We start from the raw sequence: 18,806 nt of genomic DNA on the forward strand, positions 1-18,806 counted from the left end.
GGCCCGGCCATTAGCATTTCTTAAAAATTCTACCTGCTCCCCTTTGTGATTGTAATGTGCAATTTGATTTGAGACCCTTTGTGTTAGAGGAATTTTATATGTTTATAACTTGAATATTGATAACGATTCTCTATCATCCTCATTATTAGTTGTATTTCCTCCGCATGTTATGTCTTAGGAAAAAGAGTTCATGTTCTCTCATGCTACAGAATATTAACGGGTTTCAGGTAACAGATGCACACATTTTTTTCTGTTGCTAATGGGCAATTTTTGTGAGATAGTTGGGGTTAATTTATTAGGCTTTAAATTTATCCTAAACCTTTTGATGGGGATTTTGTGAAATACTGTCTGTTCTGTGGGGGAAAAAGATGTTATGGAAAAGTAGAGCCATTTACTTAAAAGCGTTACGGATAATAGTAAATATGCTATCGAGGCAATTTTGCATTAGGTAATTTTTAAATTTCTTTCAGATTGTCTTATTTGAACATATCATGACTAGAGCCATTTATACATTTTACTTTCCACCGAGGGGTCATTTGCTCTTCATGGGAATTACTGGGGTAAGTTAGCAGCTGTGCTCTTCCTTGAACTTGAACACTCCTACAGATTTTGCATTGGTCAGTAATGTTGGTCAAGCTTTTCATCTGCAAAAGGGTAAACTATGGAAAGTGTGAATTTAGAAACTTTTACTTTGGTACTCCCCGACTTGTCTTATCCCGTACCTTTCTCCATGTCCAGGCATTTTCGGATCTCACCTCATCCCAGTGTCGCCTGGCTATCTCAACTCTGTATATACCTGCTTGAGCTTAGCAGGGGTAGTGTTCATTGTTAATGGTCGCTTTCAGGGCCTCTTGCATTGTAATATAGGCCATAAAAACAGCACCAACCCCCCCCCCCCAAAACAAAACAAATAAGCCATTACAATTCAAAAGAATGAGGTATTAATTGCCAGGGACAGAAGCTGCTCTTTTGCGTCAAGGACCACATTAATTCCATAGGCATAACCCAACCAGCTCTCCCTGTAATGACAGACCAAGGTATTTTGCAATTGCTAATGTAATTCATTGCATGATGATTTTCTTTCTAAGTCATTATGATCGTCTGGTATTGACAGAAGCTTGCACTTCAATTTGTAACTGCGAGGAGGCATGTAAGAAGCACATTTCTTCATGGAAGTAGTAACCTTTAGTATGTTAGGTGAGCCCACCTACTAAGAGATACAGTGATTGGTCAACTAATGTGCCTGATGAATCCTTATTCCTGAGCACTGTTCCAGAGAGCACTGTCTTTAAAAAAAAAACAAACTCTGGAATATTGTTCATCTTTGTTAAAAAATATGTTGTGTGACCAGTATTAATTGAGCTGCTAGTATGTACGGTTTGACATTGGTGAACAAAATAAACTAAGCCCCTACTTTTATGCAGCTTTCATTCAAGCTAATCTCTCAAAAAAAAAGTAGAAATAGCTGGATTAATAACCATATTTAAATAATTTTATTCTATTAAATCAATTGAAATGATAATATATGATTATAAACTCTGTGGGGACAAGAACCTTGTTAGAAGTTTTTAATATATCTAAAGATATAGCACATAGGAGTCACATAGTACTTAATAAATATTCATAATATTTAATATAATGAATATTATTTAATATCACATAATATTTAATAAATATTCATCAGATGAATAAATAATTCCAATTGGTAGCTTATTGTGATTCAGCTTTTAAAATTATAAATTGCTCTACCAATGAAGACATCCTTTAGTGGTTAACTGCGTAACTGCTTAATGGTCACCTGCCTAACTATTTAAAATATTCTGTCATTTGGTTGATGGATAAAACATCTAACCTGATACTTCGACTAATTGTTCTCAAGTCAGTGAGTTGGAGTTTATTTGTCAGATACGGTCCTTCGGCATTTCCTCAGTAGTGTTTGATCCATAATGGTTAGATGGTGGTTTGTTCTCCCTTAAGTAACTATTAGGAAACTTACTCTCATGAAATGGTACAAAACAACCTTAGGAATGTCTAATAATACAAAGCATACTGAAAAATCCCCTTTTCGCTTCAAAATACTCACTACTGTCACCATTCATTAAAAAAAAATCAAACGTTAAAAGTTTTTGGTGATTGTATTTTATTCTTTTTTTTTTTTTTAAGATTTTTATTTATTCGACAGAGATAGAGACAGCCAGCAAGAGAGGGAACACAAGCAGGGGGAGCGGGAGAGGATGAAACAGGCTCATAGCGGAGGAGCCTGATGTGGGGCTCGATCCCATTAACGCCGGGATCACGCCCTGAGCCGAAGGCAGACGCTTAACCGCTGTGCCTCCCAGGCACCCCTGTATTTTATTCTTAATTTCCAAGTTTTCCTTAAAAGATATTCCTTAGACAAAAAAGTGTAGGCTGCCCACGATTGGAACCCCTTTCAGGATACTGCAGGCCAATCTAAGGCAGATGGGGGTGGTGTAGCACCGCTCAGCCTTCCTGTGGACTACTGCTCTGCACACCGTATTCTCTCTTTTATATGTGCCATGTTTTTGACTCAAAAAGAGCTGAAGGCAGTTTAATATCACAGAAGCTGCTCTGTTCTGCACGTGTGTGTGTATTCACCAAGAAGATTCTAGAAGGGGATGTTTTCCCCGAATTCTCCCATTGCTGCCAGTCTTCCCAATCTCCTCACTGATCTCCTTTCCACCCTTTCCCCTTACTCCCTCCAATACGATCCAAGATAGCTTCTGCTTAAGAATTTTATGATCGCATTAACACTGTTTTGGACTATTTTCCAAACTTGAGAGATAATTTAGGAATGCAGATACCATGTATATTAGGTATCTGTCTTTCACTGCAGTCACGTCTTTCACTGAGGAACTTTTGTCTCAAGGAGAAACCAGCAATGAAACCAGAAGTGAAATACAAAGACCCTTCCAGACAAAACAGATTTACAAATGTTTCAAATTTCTTTTGAGCAAGTTTCTTTTGAAAGGCTGCCTTTTGGATGTAGTTGGTTTACATGTTCGTGGACTAAATGTGTCAAATTTTAGTGAAGGAAAGAGAAAACAGAAAGAATGACAGTGGAGAAGTACCTCTTAATGGATTCAATTGTCTCTGTACCCCACCAGAAGGTCACTTCCATTAGAAATTAGTATTTGCCCAGGCAAATCTTACGTTATGAGAGGTAGGTTTTTATGCAGGCTTCTCTTCTTGAAATGTAATTATCCTTAGGAACAATTCTTGAGATGCTCTGGGTGTTTCTCCGGTCCCAACTTCTTTCCCAGCATATATTTATTCGGTATGTTCAATGACTTCTACAACTTTTAAATACATGCTCTGAAATTTGGAATGTTTATACTTTGCAGTTGCAGATACTTCATCTTTCAAATCGCTCTCGTGTATAGAAATACAAGTCTACCTGGGAATCCAAATCATGTAGTAAAATACACTTAATTGAAAATGAATCTGACTTTTCATTTGGTGGTTAGCATTTCCCCTTTATTCCTGGCAAGTTTTTTTCTTCTTTATTTTCTTTCTCTCATTGCACATGTTGATCCTTTTGAAAAATGAATGTTTGCCAAATCTAGTCTGAGTTGGAAGGGAAGGTGGGGGGAGGGTGGATACTAAAACTTCTGACCAGGGATATTGGCAACTGATTTCCAACATAGAGGTAAGCTATATGCCTGGTGAAGCAGTTTAAATTACAATGACACTGATTGATATTATAAATCATGCCTTGGGAAAATGAGTTTTTGAGGCTTGTGACACCTAGACTCATTTTTATTTTTCACTTGTATCTTAAGAAAAAAAAGTTAGCACGTGTGGAAGATAATAAACGTTGTTTCTTCCTCTAGTATGGCCAACTTTTACTTGTAACTTTATGCTGTACTCTAGAGACATGAAGCATATTCAGAACCTTGATAATTTATTTAAAAATGTAGAGAAAAACTGTAGTAGGCTCTAGTTGGGATTGGTTTTATAAATGCAGAGAACAGGGTTTTTTTTTTGTTGTTTTTTTTTTTAAGATTTTTATTTATTTATTTATTTGACAGAGATAGAGACAGCCAGCGAGAGAGGGAACACAAGCAGGGGGAGTGGGAGAGGAAGAAGCAGGCTCATAGTGGAGGAGCCTGACGTGGGGCTCGATCCCGTAACGCCGGGATCATGCCCTGAGCCGAAGGCAGACGCTTAACTGCTGTGCCACCCAGGCGCCCCTTGTTTTTTTTGTTTGTTTGTTTTTGTTTTTGTCTCAAAGTGCTTGATTTGAATCCACAGCAATGACCAAAAAATTCTTGAGTTTGGTTTGGATATGAAACAAACAACTTGAAGAATTTTAGTGGCTTCAGCCATTTCTTATTGAAATGGTGTTCCTTCAATTACTAACAGCACTGTGGCTATTCCTGTGGTATCTCTTTTATAGAGGTGTGCCGTGTATGTGAGTACTGGGTCTGCCGCTGTGCAGCCTACATGACTGCTGATGAAGAAGCTTCGGTAGGGAAAATATGAAACAGCATTATCAAGTTTTAGGGCAGTGAGTCTGTATAAGAAAAATGAGGCACACAATAAGATTCTGCAAGCCCTTTCAGTATCTTGCCTCCACCAATAAACTGAAGACTTGTGAAAAATATGGCTTTGCTTTGGACACTCAGAGGAGATATTTAAAAAGAAATTAAACAAGAAACCAGGCGCCTTTAGGTAAAGAAAAACATTAAAATTTCATAATAGTTCTAGAATTTGCTCGATAAATCTACACTGGTATCAGAATAATATCCCAGACAATGAAAGCACTGTAAGCCCTAAGGTTAAGTGAGAGCTTGTAAGGAAAGTTACAGCTGCACAAAAACATTGTAGACTTCCAAATTTTAAAGGCATTAAACATTAAGGATAAACACATACTTTGCTCATTTCCTTGGATTAAGTGTGGTATTTTAGAAAGGTGTGCACTTTCCCCATTATACCCATCAAATTTTAAAAATGCAAATTTCAATGTGCTTGTAGTCATAGTGAATATTTGACTTGTGTTTATTTGCATGGGTTAAAACAAACCAAAGTACCGAGTATAACTTATGGGAAAAATCTAATTTGTAAGTCTGTTTACATTTCAACTGAAGTGACTTAAAAGGGAAGAATCATGACACTATCTTAGGGTATTTGTCTTTCAACCGTAACTGACTTAAGAGAAATATAAATATATTTTTCTGTTTAAAATTTTTGTATTTAAAGATCATTAAAGCTGGGCTATCTCATCACCATTATTAAATTACTCTAACTACTGCTTTGGGAGCTAGAATATATTTACTGGTGATTACTTCTCTACTGTATTTTATTCTAAAAAGATCTGGCTGTCATTAAGAAACAACAAATTCACCTCCATTTACAACTCTTCCTTTTATTTTTTAAGAAGTAAATTTTAATAACTCATAAAAGCTGGAAATAACCCCAAATATAGAACTGAGATGTATGTTAATTTAGCCACAACCTGAGACTTAATATAGAAGTGTATTAAATGTGTACTATGAAAAGAAAGATCTAAAAGAGTACTCTATAAAACTGGTGGCAAAATTTTCAGTGTGCTGCTTGCAAACTGGCTCCCCCCCCACCCCCCAGGACTTCTATGCCCCATGTATCACTGTGCTATGTTAGATGCGTGGCTATAAAATTGTGAAAATGAAGGCTTTTCTGGTAGCAAAAGGGTTAAGTTCTTTTTGCTTTACCAGTTTCAAATTACAATGAGAAGCCTCTTCTTTCCCAGCAGGGTTGTGCTTACATTACTCTTTAGATCTCCCTTGAAGAGGGCTGGTATATTTGTGCCTGCTGGAGGTGGAATTAACAGTTAGAAGGAGAAAGGGATTGAATGGACTTACAGGAAGGTTTTCAAGTAAATTCAGGGAAACACATTTACTTGAATAGTACAACCTTGAGTCTTATTTTACACTAAGACGACACAAAAGATGTTAAAGTTATCACCAAGCTGCCGGACAAATATATATTCCAACACCAAGGTGCAGACCAGCATAGATCTGTGATTCAGAAATCAGGATTTGTCTTGGAAAGAGCTCAAGGGTTGAGAAGAACTCAAGAGCAAGTGAAGATAACTTTGGGAACTACAGTTTATCAGAAGATCAACTTTCGTTGATTCAAATACCAAAGGCCTGATTACCATAAATTCATATAGGAATGCATAGGTCATCCGATCAAATAATATTAGCCGTCTTCTGCTACATCAATGCAGCAAAAACTCTTAACAACTGTGGATAATTGGAAATCCAAGTTTCAGCTTTCTTAGAAATAACTACTCTTGACATATTCCAAAATATTTGAAATAGGACAGGAAAATCAGTGAGGGTGTTCAGAAATGTCACTGTCATGAAGAATAGGTAAATTTGTTTTTTCAGCTACTGGGAAAGCGTACCTCCTAGGAACTTAGATTTTTTTTTTTTTTTTTAAGAGGACAAGAAGGACTAAAAATATCAACTTTTGCTTTTGGACAAAAATGCATCTGACTGTATTTCTACTTAGGAGTATTGTGGGTTTCCTCTGGAGCTGCTGGGTTCTAGTGGGTTATGCAAAAGGAGGCTTGGGAGACAATCATGTTCACTCCAGTTTTATTTATAGAAGACTACGGAACCACGAAAGACGGGAAATACAGAGGGAAATTCTCTCTATCTTGGGTTTGCCTCATAGACCCAGACCATTTTCACCTGGAAAACAAGCTTCCTCTGCACCTCTCTTTATGCTGGACCTATACAATGCTATGGCCAATGAAGAAAATCCTGAAGAGTCGGAATACTCGGTGAGGGCTTCCCTGGCAGGAGAGACCAGAGGAGCAAGAAAAGGATACCCAGCCTCTCCCAATGGGTACCCTCGTCGCATACAGTTATCTCGAACGACTCCTCTGACCACCCAGAGCCCACCTCTAGCCAGCCTACATGATACCAACTTTCTGAATGATGCTGACATGGTCATGAGCTTTGTCAATTTAGGTACGTTGTTCTTTTATTTGTTAAACTATGTTATTACTAAATGGAAGTTTTTCTAATAGTAAAGTAGCTGCCTGGTAGGTGGTCGTGTTTATATAAAGTCATTTTCTGTAACTCTCTTCTCCAGCTTCTGTTTCCTTTCTTTCATTGATACAATGTAAGATTTTGCTTTAGGCAACAAAGTCATACACACACGTACATGTATTTAATTTTTTAAATATGAAAAGCTAAAATTAAACACTTACGGTTGGGGAGATTTGGGTCCTTTTAGATCTTGTTAAAATTTCAGGTTTGCTTTAATGTCTGAATAAACAGGCAATAGTCTACAAAAAAGGAAAATTTATGAGGATAGCTGTGCTATAGGCAAAAACATCACAATACAAATAAGAAAGAAACAAGCATTTGCAGACCGAAAACTAAAGTGACTTTCTGAAAAGTTTTTTTGTTAGCAGTTGAACAAACATGTAAGTATACATTTAGATGCCACCTAAAAACTCTCATTTGGGCGAGTCAGCTACTGTGAAAATATCAATGTGCGATTAACGAAGATCAAATAATACTGTAAAAGATTACTATCAGAGATTTTCAGGGAGAGATTCTGAAACTCTGTGAAAGATATTTTGGAAAAGAAGCTTCAAACATTTCTTAACTTCTTAATGATGAAACGATATCATACCCATTTGATTGTTTCCAGAAGCAAGAGAAATATAAAGCATGCTATGATGGTCTTTACTTATGCAAAATTTTCCTTTTCCTGTAAGGTAAAAAATAAATTGAAAAATTCTTTGATTAGCAGCATTATTAGAGAATAATTTTTTAAAATTCTGTTTTACTCAATGCTGGTACTTTCATGGTAGTTTTAAAATATTGACAATATCAAATGGTAAATTAGTGTCCAATATTTCATCTCTTAAAAATATTAAGGAGTTACCAATTTAAAGTGATTTCACAAGGGCTGTGTTTTTTAAAAATGTTTTAGTAGAGGCTAAAGATGAAAATTCACTATCTCCAGACATTCAAAAAGTAACATAGTATGTAGTTAGTTTTGAAGACAAAATTTTATGTACAGATTTAATCAACTTGAAAGAATTAGAAACATTTTAATGTAAGAACGTCCAAAACTTTGTTTGAAAACTACAATCTGCTTTGACTTAAAATTGACATGTTTTATTATACTTAATTAAAAACTTCCTTATATAATATCTCAAAGAAAATAGTCTTTGAAAAGTCAGATAGCAACAAATTCAAATACATGAATGCTTTTATGAAACATGTTGCTTAATATGCTCTGCTCATTTGCTCTTAGCAATCCTAGCATGAAGGATAAGGTGCTTAATAAATCATGTTTCATGTTGCTAGAGACAAAGCTCTCATTATTAAGTTTTAGTAAGTCATCATTGGTTGCCCTAATCAGGTGTCCTGGAGGCCTTTTCTTCTACATATAATTAACAGGTTTCATTTGGAACTTTCAAGCCCTTAAAATATGGCTTAATTCTAAATTAGTTTGATTGCTTTTTCCTAGTATAAGTGGTATGCAATGTGGCTCATGGCATATTTTACTTTGTTGTAATTTTGAAAGCGTTCTTCAATAATTTAAAGGACTTTTAGCATTCTAGCAGAAGAATCTCAAAGTGGCAGGATTTACATATGCATAAAATAGATCACTGAAAAAATTAGTTCAGGTCACCTAAAATCTGACAGGGCAGAACGTGTGATGCACTTTAAAAAACAATAGCTCAGTCATGAATCTGTTCTAAAATATATATTTTCTTGAAATCAAATATTTTGATCATTCACAGAAGAAATGTATTTGTTTTAGACAGGAAGTATGATTTTTGAATCTGCGTGCCATTCCTTTTTATACATTTACACACAATAAGAAAGCCAAAAACAATAATAAACAGTTTTATTCAGTGACTTCTAGGACCGTTTTTATCATTAAAGAATACTTATATTTTTAAATCAATGAAATTTTGGTTGTATTGTTTGGCTTATACCAATGAAGCAGTTCACTAACTGTATCATGAAACACAATTATTCATTTTACTGTAGAGAAACAATATCAGATATAAGCTTCAGAAGATACTAATTTTTATCATGCTTGAACTGCTGAATAGTGATTTATCCTCAATAATGAATTGTATTTTTTTTTACTTTATTTAATAATTCCAAACTAAATGTCTCATGTGAAATTACTGACAAGTTGATTCTGGTACTGAGTTTTTCCTAGTAGTCTCTGAGGAAAATTGAACCACAATTTTACTTTATCCTTAGACCGTGCCTTCTAATATAACCAAAGCTAACAACCAATCACTACTTAGTAAAAGGCTTTAACTTCTGTATTTCTTCCATAATAAAATAGGTCAAAGCAGACTTAGAAAAGGTAAAAGTGTAATATCGTGATTAACTGCACTAGGAATTTCAGTGGTTCTTAGTGTAACATTCATTAACAAATAGTATTTGTTTATGTTCTTATAAGACTCAGGCGGATTTCATTTATTTATTTTAGTATCTTAAAAGATATGCATATAGTAGGGACTAAGGGCAAATGATCAAATTAGCAATAGGCAAGGGATTTGTATTGAGGGAGTCACCTGGATATTTAAATATGTGAAAAGAATCTGTTGACAGTTCCTATAATAAGCTGAATTACATTAAAAGGATGTAATAGTGTCCTTTATAGTAATGCAAATATGTGTCATTTTCAAGTCAAGTGATGGGTTTTCTATACTTATCTTGTCATTCAGAAAGACATTTTTTCTAACATTAGCTTTGCTCATCAAGAACAATTAATTTAAACTCGGAATCATTTAATAAAATATCTATTTTAAAACATTTCAGACGAGATTAATTTTTTTGTTCATAAATGAAAAATAGATGAGAATTTCCTAAAAGAAAAAATAAAACGTGAAGAAATTGCCTTCAGGCCAATGTAAACCACTAAACACGAAAACAAACACCTTATTTTGACCCTTAAGTTGTTTTAGTGATTCATGCATTTTGAAGAGACAAATATTAATTATTGTGTGAAGAGAAGCTTTCCACTCTATTGGATTCATTATTTTAGGTCAATTTTTGTCAGTCTCCTGGCATCCAGCTTTTTACAGGTTGACTCTTCTGCTTTGTCCCTGTGATTGTTGACCATCCCAGGCGTCTTTGCTCAGTCAATACCACGTTATTTTGTTGAGAACAAAAATATCTTTCTGGTAAATCTTTTCTTTTTTGACCATCTTTTTAAAAATGTTAAGGGTTAGTTTATATATCAGATATCTATGCAAATAAAATTGCTTGCAATTTTGAAGTAAATCTTCTGTTTACATTAAGATAAACACGTAGTGTATTTCTAAGATCTTTTAGTTAGAAATCAATTTTGTTTGATTACTTGGCGATAGTACAATTAAAATGATACAACATTGTAGATGTTTTGGAGGAAAGTACAAAAAAAACAGTGAACACAGGAAATTTACTTTCATAGTATTCCCTGTCTATGTGTATTTCTCTGAAAAAGATGAACTTCGGGTTTTTTTTTTAATGGTTTCTGATCAGTTGGCTTGGAGTCAAAAACGTCTTAGGTATATTTCAAGAACACGTATTCATTCTAAAGCTCGAAAGTACATGGATGTGTGCCTAGATTTTTTTCCTATTTTATAACATATTTAGCATGTAAAGATATAAAATAGAAAAAAAGTACTTTCAAGACTTTAAATTAAACCCTTCTCCCCTTACTTCCCCAAATCATTAAACTCTCCTGGTACTGGAAGAAAAAAAATGCTTCTGTTCTCGGTTGACAGGTTTGAAAGACATCATTGATATTTATTGTTGCTGTTGGCTGACTCAAGTGCCCAGTGGAGAGGAATTTATACACAGAATCTACCTAAAGATGCCTATCTGTGTAGTCTCTCCAACAGGGTTATTAACACTCGTGTAACATAAACTTACCTATAAACACATGCAAGATTTTGGGGGGGGGGCAGTGATGGGAAGGGAGACAAGATGATCTAAAACCATTACAGTACATATTCATGGATATGTCTGGAATAGCAAATGCAAATATTGGGTGAAACAATAATTCTTTAACACCTGTAACTTTTGAAGAAAAAAAAAGTTGCTGAGGGTGGAAATCTTTTTGTTCTCTTCTTCAACAACCCTTGGCATTCATGAATGTGACCCAAGGGGTTCTTGTTCTTTAAAGCCGCCTTACTGTCAAATGATGGGCATGGCTGCTGCGGTAGGTATAATCGTATAGTTTAATTGAAAGCTTTTTGCTCATCTTAATGGTCATTCACCAATAACCAGTTGTAAAAGTTTACTCAGAAGTAAGGGCTGGAACTGTGAAGGTATGGTAACAAACTCAGTAGGCTTGGGGCTGCCTCACCCACTACCTCCAGTTCCCTCCTTTCATTCTTCCATTTTTTCATTATTGCCTCTCTCTCCCACCCCCCACCCCCCTCACATTACTTGGCCTTTCCTCTTTAGTTCGATGGTCTCTCTACCTCGAGGCTTTCTTGGCACCCCTCTCCTTACTGCCCCCAACCCCTTCCTGGGGTCCGCCTTTGGTCCTTGTTTCTTCATAGCTGGAGGCTGAGATTAGCTGAAAATCAATTAGTTACAGCTTGATCATTTAGGTACAGTCTCCTGTTTCTCTGGAGTTGAGAAGGAAAAGGTTATGATGTGCCAATTGCAGCCTCCACCCATCAGGAGAAAAGCTCCCCAGGGCATCAGAACTACTCTGGCTGTTGCCATCCCCTGGAATTGTTTCTCCACGATCCCATTCTTCTTTGCCTCCTCACCTCTCCCTGAGGATCCCATTGACAGAACTTAATTGTTTTTGCCTTCCCTGTTTTATTACATAATTAAAATTTAAAAGGGGGAAATTTAAGGGAGAGTAAGAAAAAAAAAAGAAAGAACTGCAACATTGAACAAAAATCACACTAAGAAAAAATGCAATTCTCAGTTAGTTGATAAAATGCTTTGGCTTACATTATTTTTGTTTCACACCCATGTCACATCTGTGAAGAGATTATTTCCTTTTTTTAAGTTGAGAAGAGAGGATGAGGGAGGATGAGAAGATGAAAAGCAGAGAGCAATGAGGATGAGACAGAGAAAGAAATCAAATATATTTTTCAAAAAAGCCCTCAGAAGAAAGCGAATGAATGGAATGAGTCATCAGAGGCTGGTCTGGGGTGTGCAGGTGGACGGTGCGTTGGGAAACCCTCAGTCTACCTCCTACTGACACAGCAGCCAACGCCACATCCCAACCACAGCAGCTCCGGGGGGAAGCCCTTTCATCCTTCCCCGCTAAAATACCAAAGTGGGGAATAGGGAGGGGGCTCCGTGTATGTGTGAGTGTGTATGTACAAGGAGCGTACAGACGGGCTGCTCACATTTACAGTCATAAATAATGGAGTGGCTCAGCTTGAAAAAACCACAGGTTAAAGGAAGAGGCTTCCCTGACGCACAGAGAGGGGCTGAGATCAGAGGAGCCACTGAAAGGGTTGGAGCCAAACAATGAATCCCTTGTTCGAAGTCATATTTATGAGTGCTGCTTTGCACCTTAAGTTCATATTTTATGGCTGGGCTGTGGGGTTTCCCCATTTGCTCATCTCTTAAAATAATACCCTTGGCTGAGATATCCTTTAAAATGCACCGGTCAGCCCTGACAAATGGCTCATTTATTTGGGGAAAGGGGGATCTGTTATGATTTTTGATGTCAGATTGGGAACGTGTAAGATCCAGTTGTACATCTTAAAGTCGTGACAGTGAGATAAAAATAATAACTGAGGTATTTACCTGCCTTTCTCAGGGACATCTGTAAGAGTCTGTGTAATCAGGTGGTCACCCCTCCCTCGTAGGAGTCTTGTCTAATGATCGTGGTAAAATTATAACCTAAGAAAGTGGAAACAAAATCTATTAAAGTGTGCAGTGTTTAAAATGAAGGAAAAAAGCCACCTCTGATTAGTCAGAAGGATCGCTAGCGGTTTTGGGAGAAAGGAAAATGACAACAACCCTCCCTAACCAAGGAGAGGAAGGCAGTGAGTTGCGTAAACATTACATAAAACGTAAAAACCAAGACCTGGTATGATTTCAAGTAATTTGATCGGTATAGAGACTAAAGTAGGGTATGTGCTGTTTTATAATTTCTAAGACGGTGAAGATCCCTGTCTTCGTGATGATACGGTCTTTCATTTTTCTTTCTGTAAGCAGCCAAGTATTGGTGCTTGCGGTAGAAGGAACAATGCTGTAGTTTAGAAACAACTGAATCTAATTAAATTATCTCTTAGGTACTGTGTTTACTCCACTTCTTTCTGGAAGTAAATAACTTGTATTGTTCTTATTGTTTACCAGCTCTCCTGGAGTTGTTAGGAATAAAGAAAATAGTTTCAGAAAGTCAACGTAAACAGATGTAAGCCTCATTCAGATTTTATTCGGAACTAAGAGGTCAAAATCAAAAAATTTATTAACATGTACAAACCCCTGCAGCTATTCTGACACTGTATGATATGAGAAATTCAATTTTATTTGCTTTGCACAGATTTTCTGTCCCTGTCGTAGCTTTGTGATTAGCCTTCCTCTGTAGGAGACCCTGTTACAGCCAGTCTTCAGTCCATGGCGTATTACTGCTCAAGTGGCTTTCAGGTTTAATTACAGATTAAACTTGATTGTGCTTCTTTCCGTGTTTCCACCGCAGAAGGAGAGTAGCCTAGAAGAAGCCAGAATGCCTGGATCGGAATCCCATATTCTACACTTTCTAGCAGTGTGACCTCGGGCAAGTTACTTAAATTCTCTCTGTGCCCTTGGTTCCTTATCTAAACAATGCCAATAATAACCATGCCTTCCTCGTTGGGTGTGGAGAGGATGAAATGAGTGAATAGGCTTATAATTTTAAGAAGAGCAGTTGGGACATAGCTGAGCCCGCAGTAAATAGAGTGTTACTGTTACTAGCATTGCCCTTATCCAAAGCCTGTGCAGCATCTGCAAGACTGGCCAACTAGTTTGTGGAGCCCGGTGCAAAATAAAAATGTGGGGCCTCTGGTTCAAATGTTATCAAGAATTCGAACCTTGTGGAAGCAGAGTCTAAGCTCAAGCAAGAGGTCCGTCTGAGTGCGGGGCCCGTGCAACTGCACAGGTCACACGCCAGAGCAGCCAGCCCTGCATATTTGATTACATGTCGTGACGGCAGGAACCATGCCCTATTTGTCCTTTTTTGATCCCCAGGAGTGTATCAGCGTCCCAGGAGGAAAGAGACAGCATGTACGAACTGAATCATCTGAGGAGAGTTTACCTAATGTTGTAATGTTTGTCATGTTGTGGGCAGAGCTTTCTGGCAAAACAGGGCATAAGGCAGCACCCAGAACAGCAGAGGAGACTTCCTTCAGCACTTCTGGGCTGGGAGCAGAAACAGAAAACTCAGAGGAGAGCTGTGTGGGGAAGGTATCCTGACAGGAACTATGGCCTTTGTGGGAGAGATGCCATGTAGCCAAGCCCTAAATACTCAGCAGGGAGGGAAACCAAGGACTAAATACTCAGCCCCTACTTTTCTGCCATGTTCCCTTCGGTACCGAAAGCCACAGGGAACCTACCTGTGGAGCTGATGAAAGTCAGCTTCCTGGTGCAGAGAGCAGAGGAGAGAAATGTGGAGAGTGGATCTTGAGGCACAAACGGAAGACATTTGGCACAGATGGGTAAATGAGTATTAGGTGTTTAGTCAATGGAAGTTCCGGAAGTACTTCAATTTCAGGGCAAGTTAATTATGTCTGTGTGTGTATATGTATGTACACACACATGTTAACCTTTGTCGTACTAATTTATTATAAAATTCAAGAGATAATCATGATTTAGTGTGGGAATTATTAACTTCACAAGTTGGTGAAGTGGCAAAAGAAGCATGACGTGTTGAAAAAATTCTTAAATTGTATATGGATAAGTAATTTCATGTGACATATTAAAACTATTTTAGAGCACACTGAAATTAAAAACAAAACCCAAAAATCCCGGGAGAAGCAGCACTGCAAGATCCCACGACAAACAGTGGGCTACCATTGCCAACCAGAAAACTCAGTGTAGAAAGCACTCCCACATGCAAATATGCAGAGCCAATACCCAGAGCAGTCTCTTTTTTCAGTCCGTAGGTCTGCTTGTTCTCAGTCCTACGTCTTTCTTCCTGAAATGACCCATGACTATGTGTTAAAGCGTTTTGAATTCTGAGTGGAATCAGACGATCTCCTCCGCGGTTAATGTGGCAGGCAGAAATGGTGTGAGGGTGAGGCCAATTGGGATTACTGTTGTCCTTTGCTACCCTTACTCTCCTCCGGCGGTGCTCCTGTGACTCACGGAGGCAGAATTTACTGGAGGAGCAGGTATAAGTGCTGTTTACTTGTCATAAATAACCAACCGCTAAGCCTTGGAGCCCAGAGCCATGCTCCCTGCCCTTGAATCACACACAAGCGCACAGGAGAAAGGCCCCTTTCCAGTATCGTCTATGTTCCCCTTCTAAGTGATCATTTTAACCCGATTTTACATGTGTAATTATCACGGGCAGCGGAAGAGAGGGTTCAGCTTGGAAATAGTGTAGTTCCCTCTACAAATAACCTTGACGCAGGCACCGAGGACTTACTTAGTGGGAAGAAGGAGAGGTGCTTGGTCGGGATCTTGGAATGAAAGCATGGTTCTACTCTAGTTCCAGATATTATCTGTTCTATTTCCTTGTTTATTATGGGGAAGAGGAAACTGATTGCAGGCCCAAGTAATAATACACAATTAGAAAATACTCTGTTGCAAAGGCACGGCCACCCTCTAAAAGACCCTTTGAAAGAAGGAAAAAAGGAGTCATCGATTAAATAGGCTTTATGGTTCATGTCTCACAGACGTTTTCTTTGCTCGGGGGCAAGAGGGATTATTTAGTTCTTCAGCTATCTCAGGAGGGTGCAAGTGTAGGGGGTTTGGATATCAGCTTTGCAGACTGCTGCATATCCTTGAGCAAGCTGTGTCACTTTACTAGAACTCTTTCCTCCTCCGTCGAGTGGAGATCCTAATACAGAATTGTACGGAGTAAGGTAAGGTTACAGGCCTGTAAACCTCCGTGAGAGAAGTACTCAATTCACAGCCCCTGCCCCTACTACAACTACTTCTACTAGAGGCGAACCTACAGTGTTCTGGTGTCAGAGGGCATCGACACCCGGCCTGTCAGACTTTGACAAATTCATGCCTTGCTGGAACTGCGGGATGCTATGCACATGACTTTTCCTCTATCCCAAAGAAAATGAACCCTTGAATTTCCCTGACTCTGTCTTGGAGTTGGACTGTTGATCAATTATATTCCCTCATCAGGGTGTCCTGGAAAAAAAGGCCAGTCCTCGACAGAGCCTGTAGGTAACTGCGGGGCTTCCCTTTGAGCACCCAATGACAGCAGTTTCTGGGATGTACTGCTGAGCGGTGCTTTGGTCAGGTTCTTGGAATGAACGCATGGTTCTACTCTAGTTCCAGATATTACCTGTTCTATTTCCTTGTTTATTATGGGGAAGGGGAAATTGATTGCAGGCCCAAGTAATAATATACGATTAGAAAATAACTTGGTTGCGAAGGCAAGGGCACCCTCTAAAAGACCCTTTGAAAGAAGGAAAAAGTCTTGAGGAGTTTTAATGCTTATTTTCATAAGTCAGCTTGTTTTTTTAGTTTTAATTTTTTAAAAAGTTGATTTATGATGAAAATCATGGTGAATAAACTCCTGAACTCTAAATAGAAAAGACACTCTGTTCAAATGATCACTCAATCCAGGAAATTTTTGTATTGTATGTAACTCAAATCGTGTTTGGATTTATGTTTTTCTAATTTGTGGCAGTTCTTATTGCTATTTGTATTATTATTATAATCTTGTTTCTATTTAATACTGTTTAGCCTTAAGTATTTTGACTTTCCTAGACTGGGCTATTTTTTTGTTTTTGTTTTCAGACAACAGTCACGTCTTTTTATTGCTTTTCTTGACTTGCTTTCTGTTATAATATTTTGAAGCAGGATGGGATCTTACGGGTTTGATCTGAAAAGTTGAACAAAAGGCATACATGTTTACAGTGTCCATATTGTAAAGTCATCACATTGACTTTTGGTATTTTATAATACATTGAGTGGGAAAATATGAATTTGCTGGGGTTTTTTTTTCATTATTTGATAGCATGCTGAAAGATGATCTTGGCTAAATATCTCACTGTGGTGAGTAAAGTTCTCAAAATAAAATATGGATTCCAACTATATCCATATTGACCTATTCAAGTCAGCATGTAAGATTTTTCTCTTCCACACTGCTGCGTCAAAACAGTTATCATTCTACTGTTATCAATTACTTTGAGGAAGAATTTATCCAAATTAAGCAAACCATTATCATTCTGGTATGTGTGCATGTGGTACATTTAAAGTATAGGACACTGTCACATCCATATCATTTAAATTATAGTGTAGTTGTAGCAGTAGTAATTAAAGCAAGGAAAACAACAACAAATATAATTTCTATGCTGGAAACTGGACTGAGTGATTTGCATACATTATGTCAATTAATTTGCATCTCCGTCGTAGGCATAAATATTTTTCTTCTCCTAGTTTGTTGATGTGAAAAATTGAGACGTGATCAGAGATGCAATAACTTGCAAAGATCACCCAACTGGTAAATGGCAGAATCCTTACTGGAACCATGATCTGTCTTAGCTTGGTAACCTACTTTTGAGAAATGTGTAATTTTTAATTGCAATGATGGTAATGGTTTATACTTCTGGAAAGCACCTTTATGTGCCTTATGTGGTTTTACCTGCATCGCTTCGACGTCTAGCACTCGCGGATGTAGATATGATCCCACAGTCTACAGCTCTGGAAAGCAGAGCTCTGAAAGGTCATTCATTCAGTCGTTTGACAAATAGAAGCTGATTACCTACTATGGGGCCAGGCACTGTGCGAAAGACTGTGCCTGTTTTACTGCCAACATCACAAGGCAAGAGGAGCGAGGTCTAGGCCCAGAATCCCTGGTTCTTGTGCCAGGATTTTTTTGCTCAATGTCACATACTTTGAAAAAATCCGCACAGAAATTCCAGCACCACATACAATTAAAAGCACTCACCAACATTATTTGCAAGAATGTGTTTTGTTACTTAAATAACCAGGTACAATGAACCTTCTGGGTACAGGGAAAATTACTTTCAAATCTCAATTCCTTCAAATGAATTTAAAATAAATAAATACAAGCCTGCTACCAGCCAACAGAACCTTAGGAAGACTTTTAGTCCAAAAGGCATAGAACAAAAGTAGAACCAAGCTTCTGCAAAGCTTAGGGGCTCTTTCAGAAACCTGTGTGTGTAGCTGCGGGGTTTTTTATTCATTGATTTTAAAGGTAATATCTAAAAGCACTGTTTGCTTATTGCACATTCCAGAGCCTAAGTCTGGCTTAAACTCTCGTTGTTTATTTGTGTTGTACTGAGGAAAGAAGGGTAAAATGTCATACAGTTTTTCAAAATGAAGTTGTTTGGTCTTGCCTAAATCTTGACCCCTGACCTTACCTTACTTCGTCATTTGTGGGCTAACAAGGTTGTGTCCAGTGTTTACTTTGTTACTGTACACACAACACGATGTGGATTCGAGCGATACTCCGAGTAGCTGGAGACATTTTATAAAGTAGAAACCGGTAGAGAGTTCCCAGAATTGGTATAAAGACCTCTTTGAGTACATTGCTTTGAATTTACTCAGGATATTAGGCATTAGGCAATTATTACTTCACGTTTGAAGTGATTGTGGGGGAAAATGGACTAATATTTTACTAGTGGGTTACTCTTCGCCGTCAGGCTGCCGTGC

General features: G+C 37.7%; 1 protein-coding gene across 2 annotated transcripts in view; it reads left to right on the plus strand.

The window, feature by feature from the left end:
* Nucleotides 1-5,784: 5,784 nt before the first annotated feature.
* The window catches only part of BMP5 (bone morphogenetic protein 5), a 113,781-nt gene continuing 100,759 nt past the window's right edge, over nucleotides 5,785-18,806 (plus strand). For both annotated transcript variants that reach the window (XM_045802747.2, XM_045802757.2), the window contains exon 1: nucleotides 5,785-6,980. In XM_045802747.2, the coding sequence (XP_045658703.2) occupies nucleotides 6,491-6,980 (490 nt within the window). In that variant the 5' untranslated portion in view covers nucleotides 5,785-6,490. The remainder of the gene's footprint in view (nucleotides 6,981-18,806) is intronic.

This window comes from Ursus americanus, chromosome 29 (genome assembly GCF_024610735.1).
Source record: "Ursus americanus isolate L20-20 chromosome 29, mUrsAme1.1.p, whole genome shotgun sequence".
NCBI classification, from domain to species: domain Eukaryota; kingdom Metazoa; phylum Chordata; class Mammalia; order Carnivora; family Ursidae; genus Ursus; species Ursus americanus.